This window comes from Coturnix japonica, chromosome 24, assembly GCF_001577835.2.
Source record: "Coturnix japonica isolate 7356 chromosome 24, Coturnix japonica 2.1, whole genome shotgun sequence".
NCBI classification, from domain to species: domain Eukaryota; kingdom Metazoa; phylum Chordata; class Aves; order Galliformes; family Phasianidae; genus Coturnix; species Coturnix japonica.
Window position 1 is genome coordinate 96,580 of NC_029539.1, and position 14,896 is coordinate 111,475.

At 45.8% G+C, this 14,896-nt stretch overlaps 1 protein-coding gene across 3 annotated transcripts in view; it reads right to left on the bottom strand.

The window, feature by feature from the left end:
* The window catches only part of PKNOX2 (PBX/knotted 1 homeobox 2), a 91,066-nt gene that overhangs the window by 40,104 nt on the left and 36,066 nt on the right, over nt 1-14,896 (bottom strand). For 2 of the 3 annotated variants that reach the window (XM_015883803.2, XM_015883804.2), the window contains exons 5-8: nt 11,173-11,281; nt 6,685-6,821; nt 2,870-3,041; nt 571-759 (exon numbers count right to left, since the gene is read on the bottom strand). In XM_015883803.2, the coding sequence (XP_015739289.1) occupies nt 571-759; nt 2,870-3,041; nt 6,685-6,821; nt 11,173-11,256 (582 nt within the window). In that variant the 5' untranslated portion in view covers nt 11,257-11,281. Of the gene's footprint in view, nt 1-570; nt 760-2,869; nt 3,042-6,684; nt 6,822-11,172; nt 11,282-14,517; nt 14,587-14,896 lie in introns of all 3 variants that reach the window. The other variant, XM_015883805.2, reaches the window with a different exon arrangement.

The window sequence follows — 14,896 nt, forward strand, 5'->3', positions numbered from 1 at the left end:
GACACAACAGAATATGTAGCAAGAACAGCAGAGCAACAAGATCCCAGGCTACAGGGAGGATTATGCTCAAATACAACAGCTGTGGGCACAAAAATAAAAGAAGTTGTTTACCTTTGGAAGGCCTCAGGCAGGCAGTGATCTCCAGTAAGACACCCTCACCTGCACTGCCAACCTTTAAATGAGGGCTGGGAAGGGGTGGATCCTGGCTCCAGCCCTTCCTTCACTCAGTACATTGCATGTACCTGAGCTGCCCTGGGCTGGCCCTGCCTTCCCACCAGGTGCTCCATCACTGCTATAAGCCATGACTTAGCATTTCTACTACAGGGACAAATAGTATTTTTTTTTTTTCTCATGAAACACTTGCAACTATTTCAGAAAAAAAGAAATCCTCACCGTTTTGCTTCATATGTGCAAGATACATTCTTTTTTTCATGTTTTCCTCAATTTGGGATGGATTTCATTGAATTTCCCAGAGATCACAGGACTTGCAGAACCATTCCTCAACTTTGCGTGCCTTGCACACTGGCCAAGGTGCAAGGATGGTGACTGCAGGCAATGTTAGGGCGTTACCTGAGGGTGGAGGCTGATGGAGGAGGGGTTGGGGGAGTAGGGGCCCCCCAGGTCGTTCCTGAGTAGGTTGTCACTGTGCATCTTGGTTTTGAGGCAGGTGATGTAGCGGTTGCAAAAGTCCTTGCACAATTCATTGACCTTTTCCAGCTCCAGAAGGTGGATGCGCAGCACCTGGATTGCCTTCACCATCTGCATGCATCAAAAGTAGAATTAAAAGCATTACCATTCTCAACAAACCCAAAAAAAAAAAAAAAAAGAAAAGAAAAAAAGCCCCTAGAATTGATATTCTCACCCCAAATCCACCCCGAATGCCCCCCAGAGCCCATCCCTTTGCACCACTGCCTTTCTTCTCCCTCCACTGCCGTGCTACCTCTGTGATCCCAAGGGGTGAAATTCACAAAAATTGCTGTTGCTTTCATGGGAATTTCTCCCAGAAAATTCTGAGGCAAAGCCCTGATGTAGCAACGTGTTTGGTTATTCTCCAGAGGCCACTTTCTCTAACAAGATTATGGGGCTGCAGCACCGCCGTAAGCTGTTGCTGGTGCAAAGCCTGGGCCTCATTAAAACGTACCCCATAAATGTTAAAAAATTTACACATGAAACATTCCTCTTGCCGAGCTGAAACCTTAAGTTTTACAGCCGCTGTTTGAAATCTTGCATAATATATAAAATTTCAGCTATTCACTCCGGGGCAATAAATCCAGTTTTATGTAACAAAGAGTCTTTGCATTTCAAAGGGTGTTTTTAACTTGCAAATTTTAGTGGTCATCTTTACAAACTGTGAGATGTCGAGGTTGGGAAACATCCCGAAAAATCCAAGGCCAAACTCAGGTGGAGGCTCCACAATGGAGAAAGAAAATTTTTGGTCAACAGATAGCAGGAACAATGGAGCATGGATGGAAAACTTCCCTTTTTTTATGCTTTTTTTTCCTGCATATTTTCCTTCCTCTGTGCTTGGCACGGGTGAAGCACAAGGTGGAGGCGTCGCGCCCCAGCTCTCTGCATCCTCCAGGGGCTCACGGCCATGAAAGTCAATATTCAAGGGCAAAGGCAAGAGGACCTGACACATATATGTACAAAAAATAAATCTCTCAATTATCTCAGCTCATTTGCTTAGGGTCTCATTTTATGTCCCTGCTCCGCTGCGCCGTATATCTGTCCGGATAAAGAGTTACAGTCCGTCGGCGTACGTGCGCGGGGTTGTAAAAAATACAGATGCTGAATTAATTGACTGTGTGGCACTCGGCAGCTGATTGAGTTGATAATGGTGAGATCTGACCTTTTTCTAATTTCTAATTACGTGCATCTCGGCAGCGAGGAATACATGACTCTTATTCTAATGATAGCTAATGCCGCTGGCCTTTTCATCCCTGCTTTGCCATTGCTGATTTCCAGGGAATCAATGGTGTTACAAAAATGCCAAAAAAAAAAAAAGAAAAAAAGAAAAAGGAGAATGCAAACAGATTTTGGGTAGGAAGCATCTGATGTCTATTCAGCCCTTAAATCTGCACTGAAATGATCCCAAACACTGCTTTTTTGGTAATTCACCCCAGAGTAATTTTGTTTCTTGTCTACAAGATGTTGCAAAATGGGCTTAGTAATCTGCAAGCAGTTTTGCATCTCCTGTAATTTTTGGGTGATTTTCCACAGACTTCCAAGCCAGTCTTGAACTGAGAATCTCAGCAAACTCTCCTCAAAGAACTGAAATGAAGTCCAAAAGATGCAGTATTTTAATCTTGCAATTACTTCTTGCTTTTTAGGAAAGTGCTTGTTTCTGCACTTGGATGAGCATTGTTTGACTTTTTCTCCTTCTACCAGGTCATCATACAAACTCACTCCCTCCAAATTGCCTGATTTTGCTGCTTTTCTGGGATGGAAAACCCTCTGCAGTGAATCCCAGGGGGCCACACCATTCTCTGGGGAAGGACTTTTTGTCTTTGCATCATCTCAGGCCTGTGAAATTTCCTCTTTCAACCTTAAAATCTCCTTGTGAGGAAGTGAGTGCACCAGGATGGGGCCATGGACATGGTCATCCACATATCTCTCATGGAGATCATGTGTGGAGGCTTCCTGAATATAATAATGGGATTTGGAGGTATCCCTTGAAGTCTCTGCAAGAGAAGCTCCATCCTGGAGAAAAAAATCTCACAGGGTCCGCGGAGAACATTGTTAAGGTGCCCTATGTCATAAACACAGCCCCAAGACCTTGTCAGGTTGGTAGATCCCCATAACACATTCCTCATCCCCTATCCCAGCCCCAGTCCCCAGTGCCCATACACCAAACCCCAGCACACTCTACCAGGTTGTCCAGCTCAGGGTCATCACTGAAGAAAGGTTTGTGCTCCTGCTCCTGCTGGTGGACAAAGTTCTCAATGTCGACGTCGAAACTGGCTGAGGTGATGCACTCGGAGCCCTGGGTCGCCTGCTCACACTTCTCAAAGAGCAGCGTAAGCAACGGGAACAGTGGGTGCCTGTGAACAACAGAGTTGCCACCCCATAAGTCCAGCTGCTTTAGTCCTTTCATCTGTTCTTATCCTAAACCACCAACCCATTCCCTCCCAGCTTGCTACAGCCTGGTGGTGAAAACTTCACGCCGATGTTGGATGTGCTTCCTCTAGGTCAGGTAAGAAACAAAGCTTTAAAATTGCTGAATGTTCTGTTTCCCCTCCAGAAGTGGCCTCTCTCAACACGACAGCGCTTTCCAGCACTGCACCAGAGCTGACTGTTTCAGAATGGTTCAGCAGTGGACAAAAATGTTTGGCTTCAAGGAAGTTGCCTTGGCATTGGAATCGACATCTGCACTGGGATCCAAGCCAAGAGGCTCCCAAAAATGTCAGTCAGCTGGGGACGATGGATGGGGGCAGGCATGCATTTCTACATGCCTGTGATGCTTTTTATACCAAGGACTCAACTTGCTTTTGCTTTATGGGTTGCTACTGCATCCCGATGGCTCTTTGTGACTATTTTGAGCACATCTGTGTTCATGATCAGGTAGAAGGTGGACCAAACCTCTCTTCCTTTTTAATAAGAGATTTCCCTTGAAGGACAGGCTTGCCTTTCTTTTTGTGAATCCACCACTGGGATTCCAATAGGGATTCCTTTTAATAGTTATTCTAAATCAACACAATATAAAATGCAAATATACGTGTTAGCCCAAAGCACACAGAAAAGAAGGACACAAAGATCATGAGATAACACAGGGAGCTTCTCTGGCTGTTCAACTTTAAAAACACGAAACTATTAAAAATAGAAAATGTAAAAAATATAAAGCTTTTAAGCTTTGAGAAGAGAAATGCAAAATGCTGCCATGGGATTGCTTTATACACCCCACAGCAATGGCACCCCACTTATCTCAGTGTAGCAGAATTTGCTGTACCCCCTTCAGATAAGCACTCCTATAAACAGGTATGCAACATTTTTTGAGGAAAAAAAGCAATTTTAGCCCAAAGGAGGAATGATTACGGCTCACTCCAGGCTTCCTGTGGGTCTTTACCAAGCCTGAATCAGGGAAAGGGGTTAAACCCCTGGGCTAAGTCTTCATTTGCAGCCACTAATACTGCAGCATATTATAGTCTAATCTGGCCTGATCCCAGTTTAATGCAAGATTCGCCAGGGCTGGAGCAGTCTGTGGGGGCTGGGGGGAATCATTCCGTAATTTCAGCCGCCCCGCCGGGGCTCAGCCGAGGGATATGAACGGCAAATTCCAAGCAGCAGCATGAATTATTGGCCTTATGAACCCACGGCTCACAGCAGATGCCATTTCAAAAACCAGCTAGGAAGAAAAGGCACAAACCGACCTGGTATGAGGGAGCAAAATTACCCCAGGGGCTGGGGTTATTTTAGGGGGGAGATGCATTTTGTAGCCTCTTTGCTTTGAATGGTTGTTGGTGCCAACAGGGATTAAAGCCACCACTGACATTGCTGCGCACCACTGTGCTCACATCTGACCTTCAGGAATTGCTGGTGGGATGGGGAGGCAGTGTGGATTGCTTTTATTTGGAAGGAAAATAAAACAAAATAAATGATACAATAATAAAATGTATAAATTTTTAAAAAAATTTAAAAAAATTAAACATATTTTGAACAAAATATCATAATTAAATAAAACAAAACAATTAAAGGTGGGCACGCAAAACCCCTGAGCTAAGGAAAATCACCAAAGCTCTTTCCAAGCACAGTGCTCAGGAGCAGTGAAATCAGGGTTTCTGCCATGAGCTGGGTGCTGAGTTGTCTCAACTGCTAGTTTATTTATTTTCCTTTTGCATGCAACAGTTACGCAGCTTTCTCCATTTCCAGCTTTCCCATGTCTGCTAAATGCAGGAGAATGGGATGGGCACCATGGGGCTCTGGCATGGGGGATCTGGATGCCTCAATGTGAAATATGGAATGGGCATCTGGGATGCACAAGGTCCAGGAGGATTTCTCCCATCACAGATATCATCCCCATCGTACCAAGAAAAGTTTTGGGATGGAAAAATCTGCTTTGGCAAAATCTGCTTTTGCAAAAATCAGTGTTTTTGGGGTAATCCTCTGAATCTGGAGCGTGCACAGGTCAGCCTTTCCACCCCATTTGCCACTGCTCCAAATAAGCGGGAGAAGTGCTCGTGTGGTGGTGGCACCAAGCAAATAAAAGGCTGAACCTGACATTTTCCTGCAGGAGAGGTCGTTGGCAGCCGCTAATAAAAAGGATTTGACACGGGCTAATAAAGAGAAATGAATCCCTCTAATGGCCTCATTTCGCACATTCAGCAGGGTGCTGCTGTGGGCTGGCAGCGCGGGCATGGGGAGGGCAGAGCGGCTCAACACTCACTGCTGCTTTCTTCCCAGCCCCAAAATGCTTTTTTTTTTTTCCTGCAAAAGCAGGTTGGCAAAAAGGCACAGACTTTTGTAAATCCAGAGTACAAAGAGCACAGAAGTGGTTCTGAGTGCATGATGGCCCAAAATCTGAAGTGATGCTGCTGGACTAGTCCCCAGAATGATGCTTGGTTGTATAGCAAAGAGGAAGTGGATTGCTTTTCCCTTCTTTTCCTATTTTTTAATGGGGGATAAAACTCCCTCCAAAGCATAAAATCCAGTGGTGACTTTATGGTCACTTGTCTATCGCCTTCTATCTTTCTTGTTGCATTTTCCTGGCAATTTCCCTCCAGCTTGATTAACCGGTGCATGGAGCCAATGCCTTCTGCCTTTATGTAATTACTCAAAATTAACAAAAATCCATTGCTTACAACGGAGGATGCAGCACAGGGTGGCAGGCAGCCAGCTGCTAAAACTATTTGATATCAAATGACATCTATTTATCCTACCCAAAATGCTGCATGTTCAGATTTTGCATGGGACTGGAACCCTGTAGGCCACATAGCTGGGGTTATTCCTTAATATTAAGCCTTAATCCTAGTTATACGACAGTATCATATAATAGTCATAGAACAGCTTGGGTTGGAAGGGATATCAAAGATCACCTGGTTCCAACCCCCAATGTTACTGCTATATCATACTGTATACATTATGGTAGTGTCATTAATTACATATCACTCATATAATTACATGTTACTTATATAATTACATTATTCGCATAATTATAATATTACTTATTATAACACTTTATGCATTATAATATGATGTATTATTGTACCCACAGCTAAAAATAGGGGGGCAGGTGGGGTCTGGTCACTGCCACTTGCGCACCACATGGATACACAAACAGCACCTTTCAGGTTCAGGGCTGTTTTTGCTCCTCCCGGGTGCTGCTTCTGCCTCAAATCACAGTTTTGCAAAAAGAGAAAAGATGAATTTGGATTTTGTGGCTGTGGGTGTTTCTGGAGGGGTGTGGTGCTGCCGGCTGTGGTGCTATGTTGGCCAAGGAGCCCTACCACCATGTGCTATTGCTGCTAAGAAGGAGCTAAATGCCAACCCACCTATTCCTGGGCATTAACAAATGCATCTGAATATTAGCAGGTTAGCAGTGCATTACCATAATTAATGTATCAGTGCGTTGCCGGCTTCATCAATGCCTTAATCAATACATTACCAAATCAACGTGCTCCCAATGCAGGAGAAAAATGAAAGCAGCAACAAATGAATTAATTACTGCCCATGTCCAATAGCTGGCATCACCTGTAGACAGCTCGCTTGTCGGCCTCCAGCTGCGCCTGCGGGTCACCGGCTGCGGGGGGTACGGCTGCGGTGGGTGCCGGCGTGGCAGAGAGGTGCACGGGCTGAGCCTTGCTGGGCTGCTGGGCTGTGGCCGTCATCTGAAGGGAAGGGGAAACGAGAGAGAAAAATGTGAGGGGGAACTGCAGGTGCTCTTTGCTAAGTGCTCTGCAGTCCCTGATAAACTCTGTGGCGCTCGTCTCGTGCTCTGGTTGTTCATACAGCCTGTTCTGCAGGCTGGCAGACACACCGGCATTCTGCCTTCTCCCAGAATCACACCAGCTTCTGCCAGCCCTCTGTGTGCGGAGCCCAGCAATGAGTCACCTGCAGCACTGCGAGCACACAGCCAGAAAAGCAACTTTGTGCGTGTCCCAATGGCCAACACTGCCCAAATGGCTGCTGTGATGGGACACAAAATCCATCAAAATATACGTAAGAGATGTACACTATTAACGACTGTGTTAACGAATGTCTTCCCTTTCAAAACCTTGACATTAATTTTGTGAAACATGCATCTAAAAAGCGAGATCAGGCTCCACCAGCACATGTGCAAACTGCTGCATGTCCTCCCAGCATCACCCCAAAATGTCTGTGCACAGGGTGTGTGTCCTCGCTCAAATGTTTTGGGGGGTGATTTCCATATTAAATAAGATTAAAATTAATGATTAACACTAAAATTAATTGTTACATTAGGGAAATCTGCGTTATTTCCAACCCCTACCATCCCAAGTTTCTGTGCTTCGTAGCCAGGCTGTAGTCAGGTCTGACATAAATGACAAGATTTACTTAAAAGAATAACAGCTGGGGGAGAAGCAAAATCTCTTTGGGGCCAAATCCATCAGCACCCCAACTCCTGTAGTTTGTGACTCAAAATCTCAGCACAAAATGAACTCCCTGAGTCCACGTTTCACCTGCTCTTGCTCTGAAATTCTGTACAAATTTGCATTTGCCTGTTTTCCTCCATAAATCTTCAATCCTCCCCCAAGCTGGGTAGCAAAAAGAAGCCTCTGTCTCTGGCTAAATACTTTCTGTGTGTACATAAAGAGGTGTGTATACGTGCAGATGCCCACAGTTGTGTCCAGCACAACTCACCTCTGCACTCAGACTCTCGGCACGGAGCAGCAGATTTCTCACCTCAATTAAAAGCTGCACAGATCCATGCCAAAGTGCCCGTTGCTTTCAAAATGTTTGACTTCAATATCTCCTGCCTGACCTTTCCCTGCTGCCACGGCACTTTTTAATCTCAGTTATTGTTCATAACTCCAAAGTTTGGCTCCTGGAAATTCACCTGGCACCGTTTAATTTCTAACACTCCCAGCGCAGAAGCCGGCTGGGTTGCTTCATTTTTCTCCCTTTTCACCCCCAGAGGGCCAAATAAATGGGTCTGTGGGACAGTTTGCACTTCACTCATCAGTTGGAGTTTCTCCCTGTTTTTCTCCAGTTCTTATCCAAACCCAAATTGAAAGCACTGACTGTGTATGGCATTCCAGCCACGCTGTTAAATACCTCCACTTCCTTTCTCATTTTCCCCTTCCCTCTCCCTGCCAGCTCCACTGAGAATTACTTTACATTTTTGGGGATAAATGGCTTTTTTTCCCCCCTTTCCCCTTTCTTCACTTGTGCACTCATTTACGGGGACATCGCAGCCCATTCTGTGTCCTCGTCGCCAGACGGAGCCCCCAAATCCTGCCAAGTTGGCTGCGTGCAGCTGAGTCTGCAACTAATTGGGCTATTACTCACAGAAAAGCCTCCTCTGCGGCTGTTTCGAAGCCATTACCTCACCTTGGACTAAAGAAAATAATCCCGCACCTCATGCAACCTCTGATGAACAACACAGCGGTGCCAAGTCGGGAAAAAATAGGAGAGGTTGCTCCAATGCAAAGTGTTTGCAGACAGACAGGGGTGCGGGGCAGGAAGGAAAACAGCCAACACTGTGTGCATAAGAGAGGAGAAAAATGCAAACAATTGCCGTGCATTTGGACGAAGGTAAGTGCTGGTAATGGCAGGTCTGAGTTCTGTGCAGGAAGCTGAAGAGATTTTTGTGGCACCACATCACCTCCTGGTTGTACTCCTGTTGGTGTTATAATCCTCTTTTTGGTTCTGTAGCATGAAAATGCTTTGCCAGGGCCGGTGGCAGCATGCCTGGCACCTGCAGTAATCCCTTTTGCTCCACATTGCTGAGAACTACAGCCAAATAGGTCAACTCCAGTGAGCAACCCCAGCGAAGGTGCTGAGAGCAGGGCAGCCTGCTGCACATGATCCTATTCACTGGGACATTTCTCAGTGCCTTTGTATGAAATCCATGTGCCATTTATGAAGGTTCCAAGTCCAGAACTATGCCAAGGACACCGGGAGAAGGACTCACTGATCCTATCAAAAAATTGACATCTCCACTCAATTTTTAACCTGCAACAGCTGCAGAGTTTCTGGATTTGTCCGTGACAGATGCAACACCATTTTAAAATGGTTTCTGGGGGCAGGCTTATTTTCATCAGCTCCTGAGCTGAAAATGAGATTGTATTCTGCTAACTATATTTGTCCAACTTTGACAGTGAAATGGCAGACAACTTTCTGCTGTTTTCCTTCCTTTAATTTATTATGGAAAACACATGGATTTCTATGCAGACTCCTAATTTCCAACAGGTAGAGTTGCTCGGCGATCACGCTTGGTCTCAATTACACAGTTACGTGCTGGTAGCAGAACCAGGAGATTATTACAGCATTTTTTCCCTCGTAAGGCAGCTTTTCCCACCATTTCTGCTTCATTTTTACACATTTCCGACAGTGAGGTGAATTGCTTGCATGGACTCTGCAGTAACAATATTAATGCAAAGCTCCCCCAAACCCCTTTTTTACCATTTTTCTCCCCAGGATGGTCCCCTTGATGATGGGGAGCTTTGCAGTGTCAGCTGTAGCTCTTATAATTGATGGTTCAACTTGTTTTCTTATTTAACACTGACCTCCCCATCTCTGCTGTATCTTTGGGGAGAGGAATAAACATGCAATTTGCTTTTCTAAAAGCTAGAAATACCAAATCCCTCAATTTTCAGGTGAAAAGCTCACAGCAGCCACAGCACTCAGAAAAAAACAACAAAAAACAAAGTGCTTTTTGCTGCAGCATTGCCCCTAAAATGAAGGAAAAACACACAAGATCCCCTTCGAAAGGATGAAAAAGAAAGGGTTTGGGTGGCAACGGTCCCAAAGATCCCCAAGTGCAATGTTCTAAATGAAAACGAGGGAGAAGAAGGGACATGGAAAGGTACAGGGTATGTCTCTGTAGGATGCCATGGAAAAGCTGGGCTATTTTAAAAGTCCCTTAAATTGCCCATTAGGACTAAATCGGCGTCCCAGCTCCCTGCTGCGTAAGCGAGAAAGGCACAGCATTTCGACAGGGAGGCACTAAGAAAAAAAGGAAAAAGTTGGGGGGGGGAAAAAAGCCCTGAGCAGAGCAGCAGAGCGAGCAAATGATGACACAGAAGTTGGAGGAGCCATAAAAGCCCCACCGAGGCATCATTTGCAAAAGTGACCTTTTCCCACCGAAGGAGACGAGCTGAAAGGAGGCCCGGGTGGCTTCGGGGGGGCACAGAAGTCACGGCAAGGCAGCAATGTATTTATTTTCCTTGTAGGGAATGGTCTCTATTTTTTTTCCTGAGGGGTATTTTGTGCTTTTGCAGCCACACAGGGATGCAAATGGTGGAGAAAGGCAGCAGGGTTGAGCTTTGAAGAAAACACAAAATGGGGGAAAAATTAACATTTTCCATATAAGCCCTATAAAAGCTGCCTTAAACACGGCACCAGTTCAGTGCTATGTCTGGATCATCCACATGCAGTCTCTGCAGACCAAACCAGAAATACACATTTGTCCCTCGAAAGCTTGGAACAGGCTGTGAGGAGGAGGGCCATCCCCAAAACCCAACCTCACCAGAGCCCAAATCCCCACATCCAGCGCATTGGGGTGCTCTGGCTGAGTTTCTCTTGGACCAAATTCCTTTTCTTACAATAACTAACTCTGTAATGATGCTTGGAAAGGAAGTTATTCGACTCCTTGGAGCAACACTGTAGATGAAGTCTCTTTTTCCCTGCGACGGCTTGCCAAAAATGCCATAAAATCAATCAAAACACCACTCAAATTGCCTCCAAAGCCACCCCACTGCAGAGCCCAGGCTGCAGCCAGAGACTGGAGTGTCCACTGCACCCCAAACACATCACTGTGCTGGTTCTCCAGGAAAACCCTGCAACCCTCACATGAATAAAACCTGAGCAGAACAAAAACATCCAACCAAACACATGGAGGTTTGCCCCCAAACCATCAGCTGCATCAAGAGGAGCTTCAATTTTTGGCAGTCTCTGGGACAAAGAGTTTGTGCTGAGCAAAGCAGAGTAAATAATGCACGGGGAGATGTGTTGAGTTGGGGGTCAGGGAGAGTTCTGGGGAGGATGAGGGACACTCACCTGAGGGCTGTCTTGGTAGGGAGGAGGGGGCACCGTCTGGGTGGCCATCATCGTCAGAGCCGGCGCCGGGGAGACATGGTGCATCCTGGGCAGGAGTCACATTGAGAAACTGCGGGTAGAGAAAGGCTGATGGATTTGGGGAAAAAAACACCCCGAAAAAGGGCTTTTCTTCCCCAGAAGGAAAAAAGAAAAAAAAAAAAAAAAAAAGAAGGAGAGAAGGAAAGAAGAGGTGACATCCCTCACATGAGCACACAGCACTATCCCTGTGGGAAACCCAAAACGATTTGCTGGCCCTTAATTTGAATTATCTGAAATTTGTGATTTTGAATGGGAAATGCATTCAGGGAGAAGTGATGAGGGCCTCAGGTGAGAGCAGCGCTGCTGCAGCCATGGGTGGAGTTTGCCATACTTTTCCCCATATGAAGCCTGCTGCATGCAGGGCTCTGCTTACCCCTGTGAGCTGTGGGAGGAAACGTCCTCACCTGCGGCAGAGGAACAGGGACGCATTTGTCAGGGGAAGATTTGCAATATTCTGTTCTTCTCCATGAGACTTTGGGCATCGTGGGGCCCACCAAGCACCATAGGCACGAGGGCACTGTGCTTGTGCAGAAAGCTGAGAGCTTTGTGAGATCAGCATCAATTGCCCTTATTGTTTTGAGTGAATAAGTGTGAGAAATAGTAACACACATTTGTTTACAGACATAATAATATAGGATTACTTTTCACATGCTTTGCATGTCCCTTGAATAGCTTATTAAGAGAGCACATCCAAAGTGCAGTGCAATGAGAATGTAGAGTGGGGTCAGTGTGTGACGCAGACCTCTTGAAGATGGCCTTTATGGGATTGAAATCATAAAACCACAGAATCTCCTGAGTTGGAAAGGGCCCATGAGGATCGTCAAGTCCAAGTCCTGAAATGATGCTTTTATCTTTTTTCACTCTAATAAAATTATCTGCTCCTGAGTGAACTGGCAGCTTAAAATCTGTGGGGTCAGATGTTAAAACCTGCCCTGCGGGCACACAGGAAGCCCCATTCTTGAGGTTGACACTGAAGTCCATGGGGGAAACCTCACCATAAACAGCTGCAGCTGGAAAAAGCAAAGAGCTCAGCACCCTGATGGTCCAGAAACTCGGTAGGAGGCAAAAAAATTAGGAATAGGACCCCACAGAGCGCTATTTGGGGGCAAAAACCCGCACCAGCAGCAAGCATACTGTTAGCAAGCAGCGGAGTGCTGCTGGGTGCAGGCTTTGTAGCCAAATGTATTCCCAGAAGGTGGCAGCCCAGAGCCCGATTTAACTGCCGGGCATCTCCGAACCTGCTCGCCACATCAAGCAGTTCTCTGAGGCTGCTCAGGTGTTGATTTGTTTAGAGAACGGGACTTATGGCCAAATATGAACAGGGATCAAAATGAGAGGCAGCCATTGCTGACAGCTCTGTGTTTATCTGGGGGAGCAGTGGGTGAATTTCCAGGGCTGGGAGCTGACGAGGGCAGGAGGAGTCAGCCTGCTCCCAAGGCATCAAACACAGCCGAGAATTTTTGAGTAATAAAACTGATAAATGCTCTTTTCATTTCCGGAAGGGCTTTTGGCAGCAACATGAGATCAAAGTATCCTAAATTTCCTTATGAAATAAAAATTATTTCATTTCGCTGTAACACTGCCATTAAGTTGGAAACGTATTTCCCAAAGAGCTTGTGTCTACCTAAAAGAGTCACAGCCCAGAAAGATTTATAGGCTGCTTCTCACCAGCCATCTCTTATCTCCCCTTTCAAATTAATGTAATTGGAATGAGTAGAGAAGTCATCTTTTCAGGGTGGTCACCGATGCTTCAAAATGCTGAAAAAATCCAAGTGTCCCCGGCAATCATTGCCATCCTGGAGGCAAAGAGGAAATAATCTCTGACCTGCACGATGAGCAAAACTGCTGTGAAACTGCACTAGAAGTAGCCCTGACTGTCAAAAAATCACCATGTCGGACTCCACATCATCGTTTTGTTGAGATACCATGAATGTTGGCTTTGCAAGATGCAGCTGTTACTTCCAAACCAATGGAAAACGGGGATCATTTTTTCCAGCTAATTCAACAGCTTCTCCCCACAGCGTGTGGTGGATAACTGAGAATTCCACGTGGAAATCATGCAGGCAGGTTTTCATGCATTTCCCATTTTCCTCCTGAAGTTGCAGAATTATTTGAGATGGTTGGCAGTGTGGTGTGGCCACAGGAGGGGATTTCACCCTTCCAAGGGGTGTTTTCTCAGACGGCTCACGACGATGGTGTTGCTCACACTGCTCACAGCGGGCTGCCAGAGCTCAGAGCTGCTGCCTTCACAGAGAGCTTCTGCACACTGATGTTTATGATATATGCATTCATTATACACACATATAAGTCAAAATGAAGAAATATGACTGACGGGAAGGGAGATGCACCTCCAGAGGACAATAGATCTTGCTGTGAAACGCCAGCCAGGACAGCTTCACCCTCTGCGGGTGACAGCATCCCTCTGCTTGCCTGTGAAGTGAATCAGGAGCAAATCCCTCGGTCCCACATGCAGCATTTCTGCCCACCGTGTCCCCGCTGCCGACCGTCTGTTTTTACTGAAATTTGCTCATTTCCCTGAGAGCAAAAGTTTCCAGCTGCAGATGAACATTAGGTTTTCACAAGCTACAAAAGCAACCCTCTAATGTCACGTCTGATGCTATTAAATGGTCAAAAATGGGGAAGAATCCCATTTTTCAGGGTATTACCCGTTCTCAATTGGTTTTCACTATTCTTCTCTCTCTACCACGTGGGCTGACATGCTGCTTTGTATGTGGATACATGCTAAAATACCACTGGAATAACAAATATTTCTATTTTTTCACAACATTTGGTAGCCAAATTTCCTCTGGAAAATCCTTTCAATTCCAGGAGGATTTTTGCACCGCTAACAGCCCAGACACCACTTCCCTGAAATTTGACAACTTCTGGGTGTCTCATCAATGGGTTATTTCCCAGTGAAAACAACCAAAAAAAAAGACAAAGCAAGGCTGGGCTTCTGCTGCTGCCGCTGTGTAACACGGTTTGGGGTTTGGTTTTTCTGCAGGATAAAATCCAGGGCCAAAGCAAACTCCTTTTCTTCCCCTAAAAAAGCTCCTGACTGACACACAGGCAGCAGGAAGGGAAAGGGACACGCTGCGCTGCATGGCACGTCCCAGAAACAGCTCGCTGTCCCACAGGATGGGTAATCTCCCCCTTGTTGAAGGGAAACAGCATTAAGATATTTGCAAACCCCCCCAGCTGCATGGGAAGGAGTCGGTGTGGGAGGGGGAGCTGCTGTGGTGCATTGCTGATGAGAACAACAATTACCGCTAAATATTTCTCTTCTCTCCGAAGATACCCATCCCCGCTGCCGACTAAAATGCTCCAGGGATATCTCTGCAACATAAACACAAGAATAAAACCTGCAAGAGCCAGTCAGAGCTTTAGCAGACAAGGTTAATGTACCTTGAACGGCAGCATTAAACAACTTTGTTCTTTTTTTAAGTGGAGAGCTGAGATACCTACACACGTTTTAGTGTTACTTTTATAGAGGGAGATCCTTAAAACACCTTCCAAAAAAACTGGCACAGGGAAACATCAAAGAGGTTTCTTCAAAGTAACATAAAAATACTTGAATTTTGGGCAATGCAGCCCCTGGCCCAGCAAAAGTTCCCAAAAGAGCAAATTGTGATTTTTTTTGGAGGGC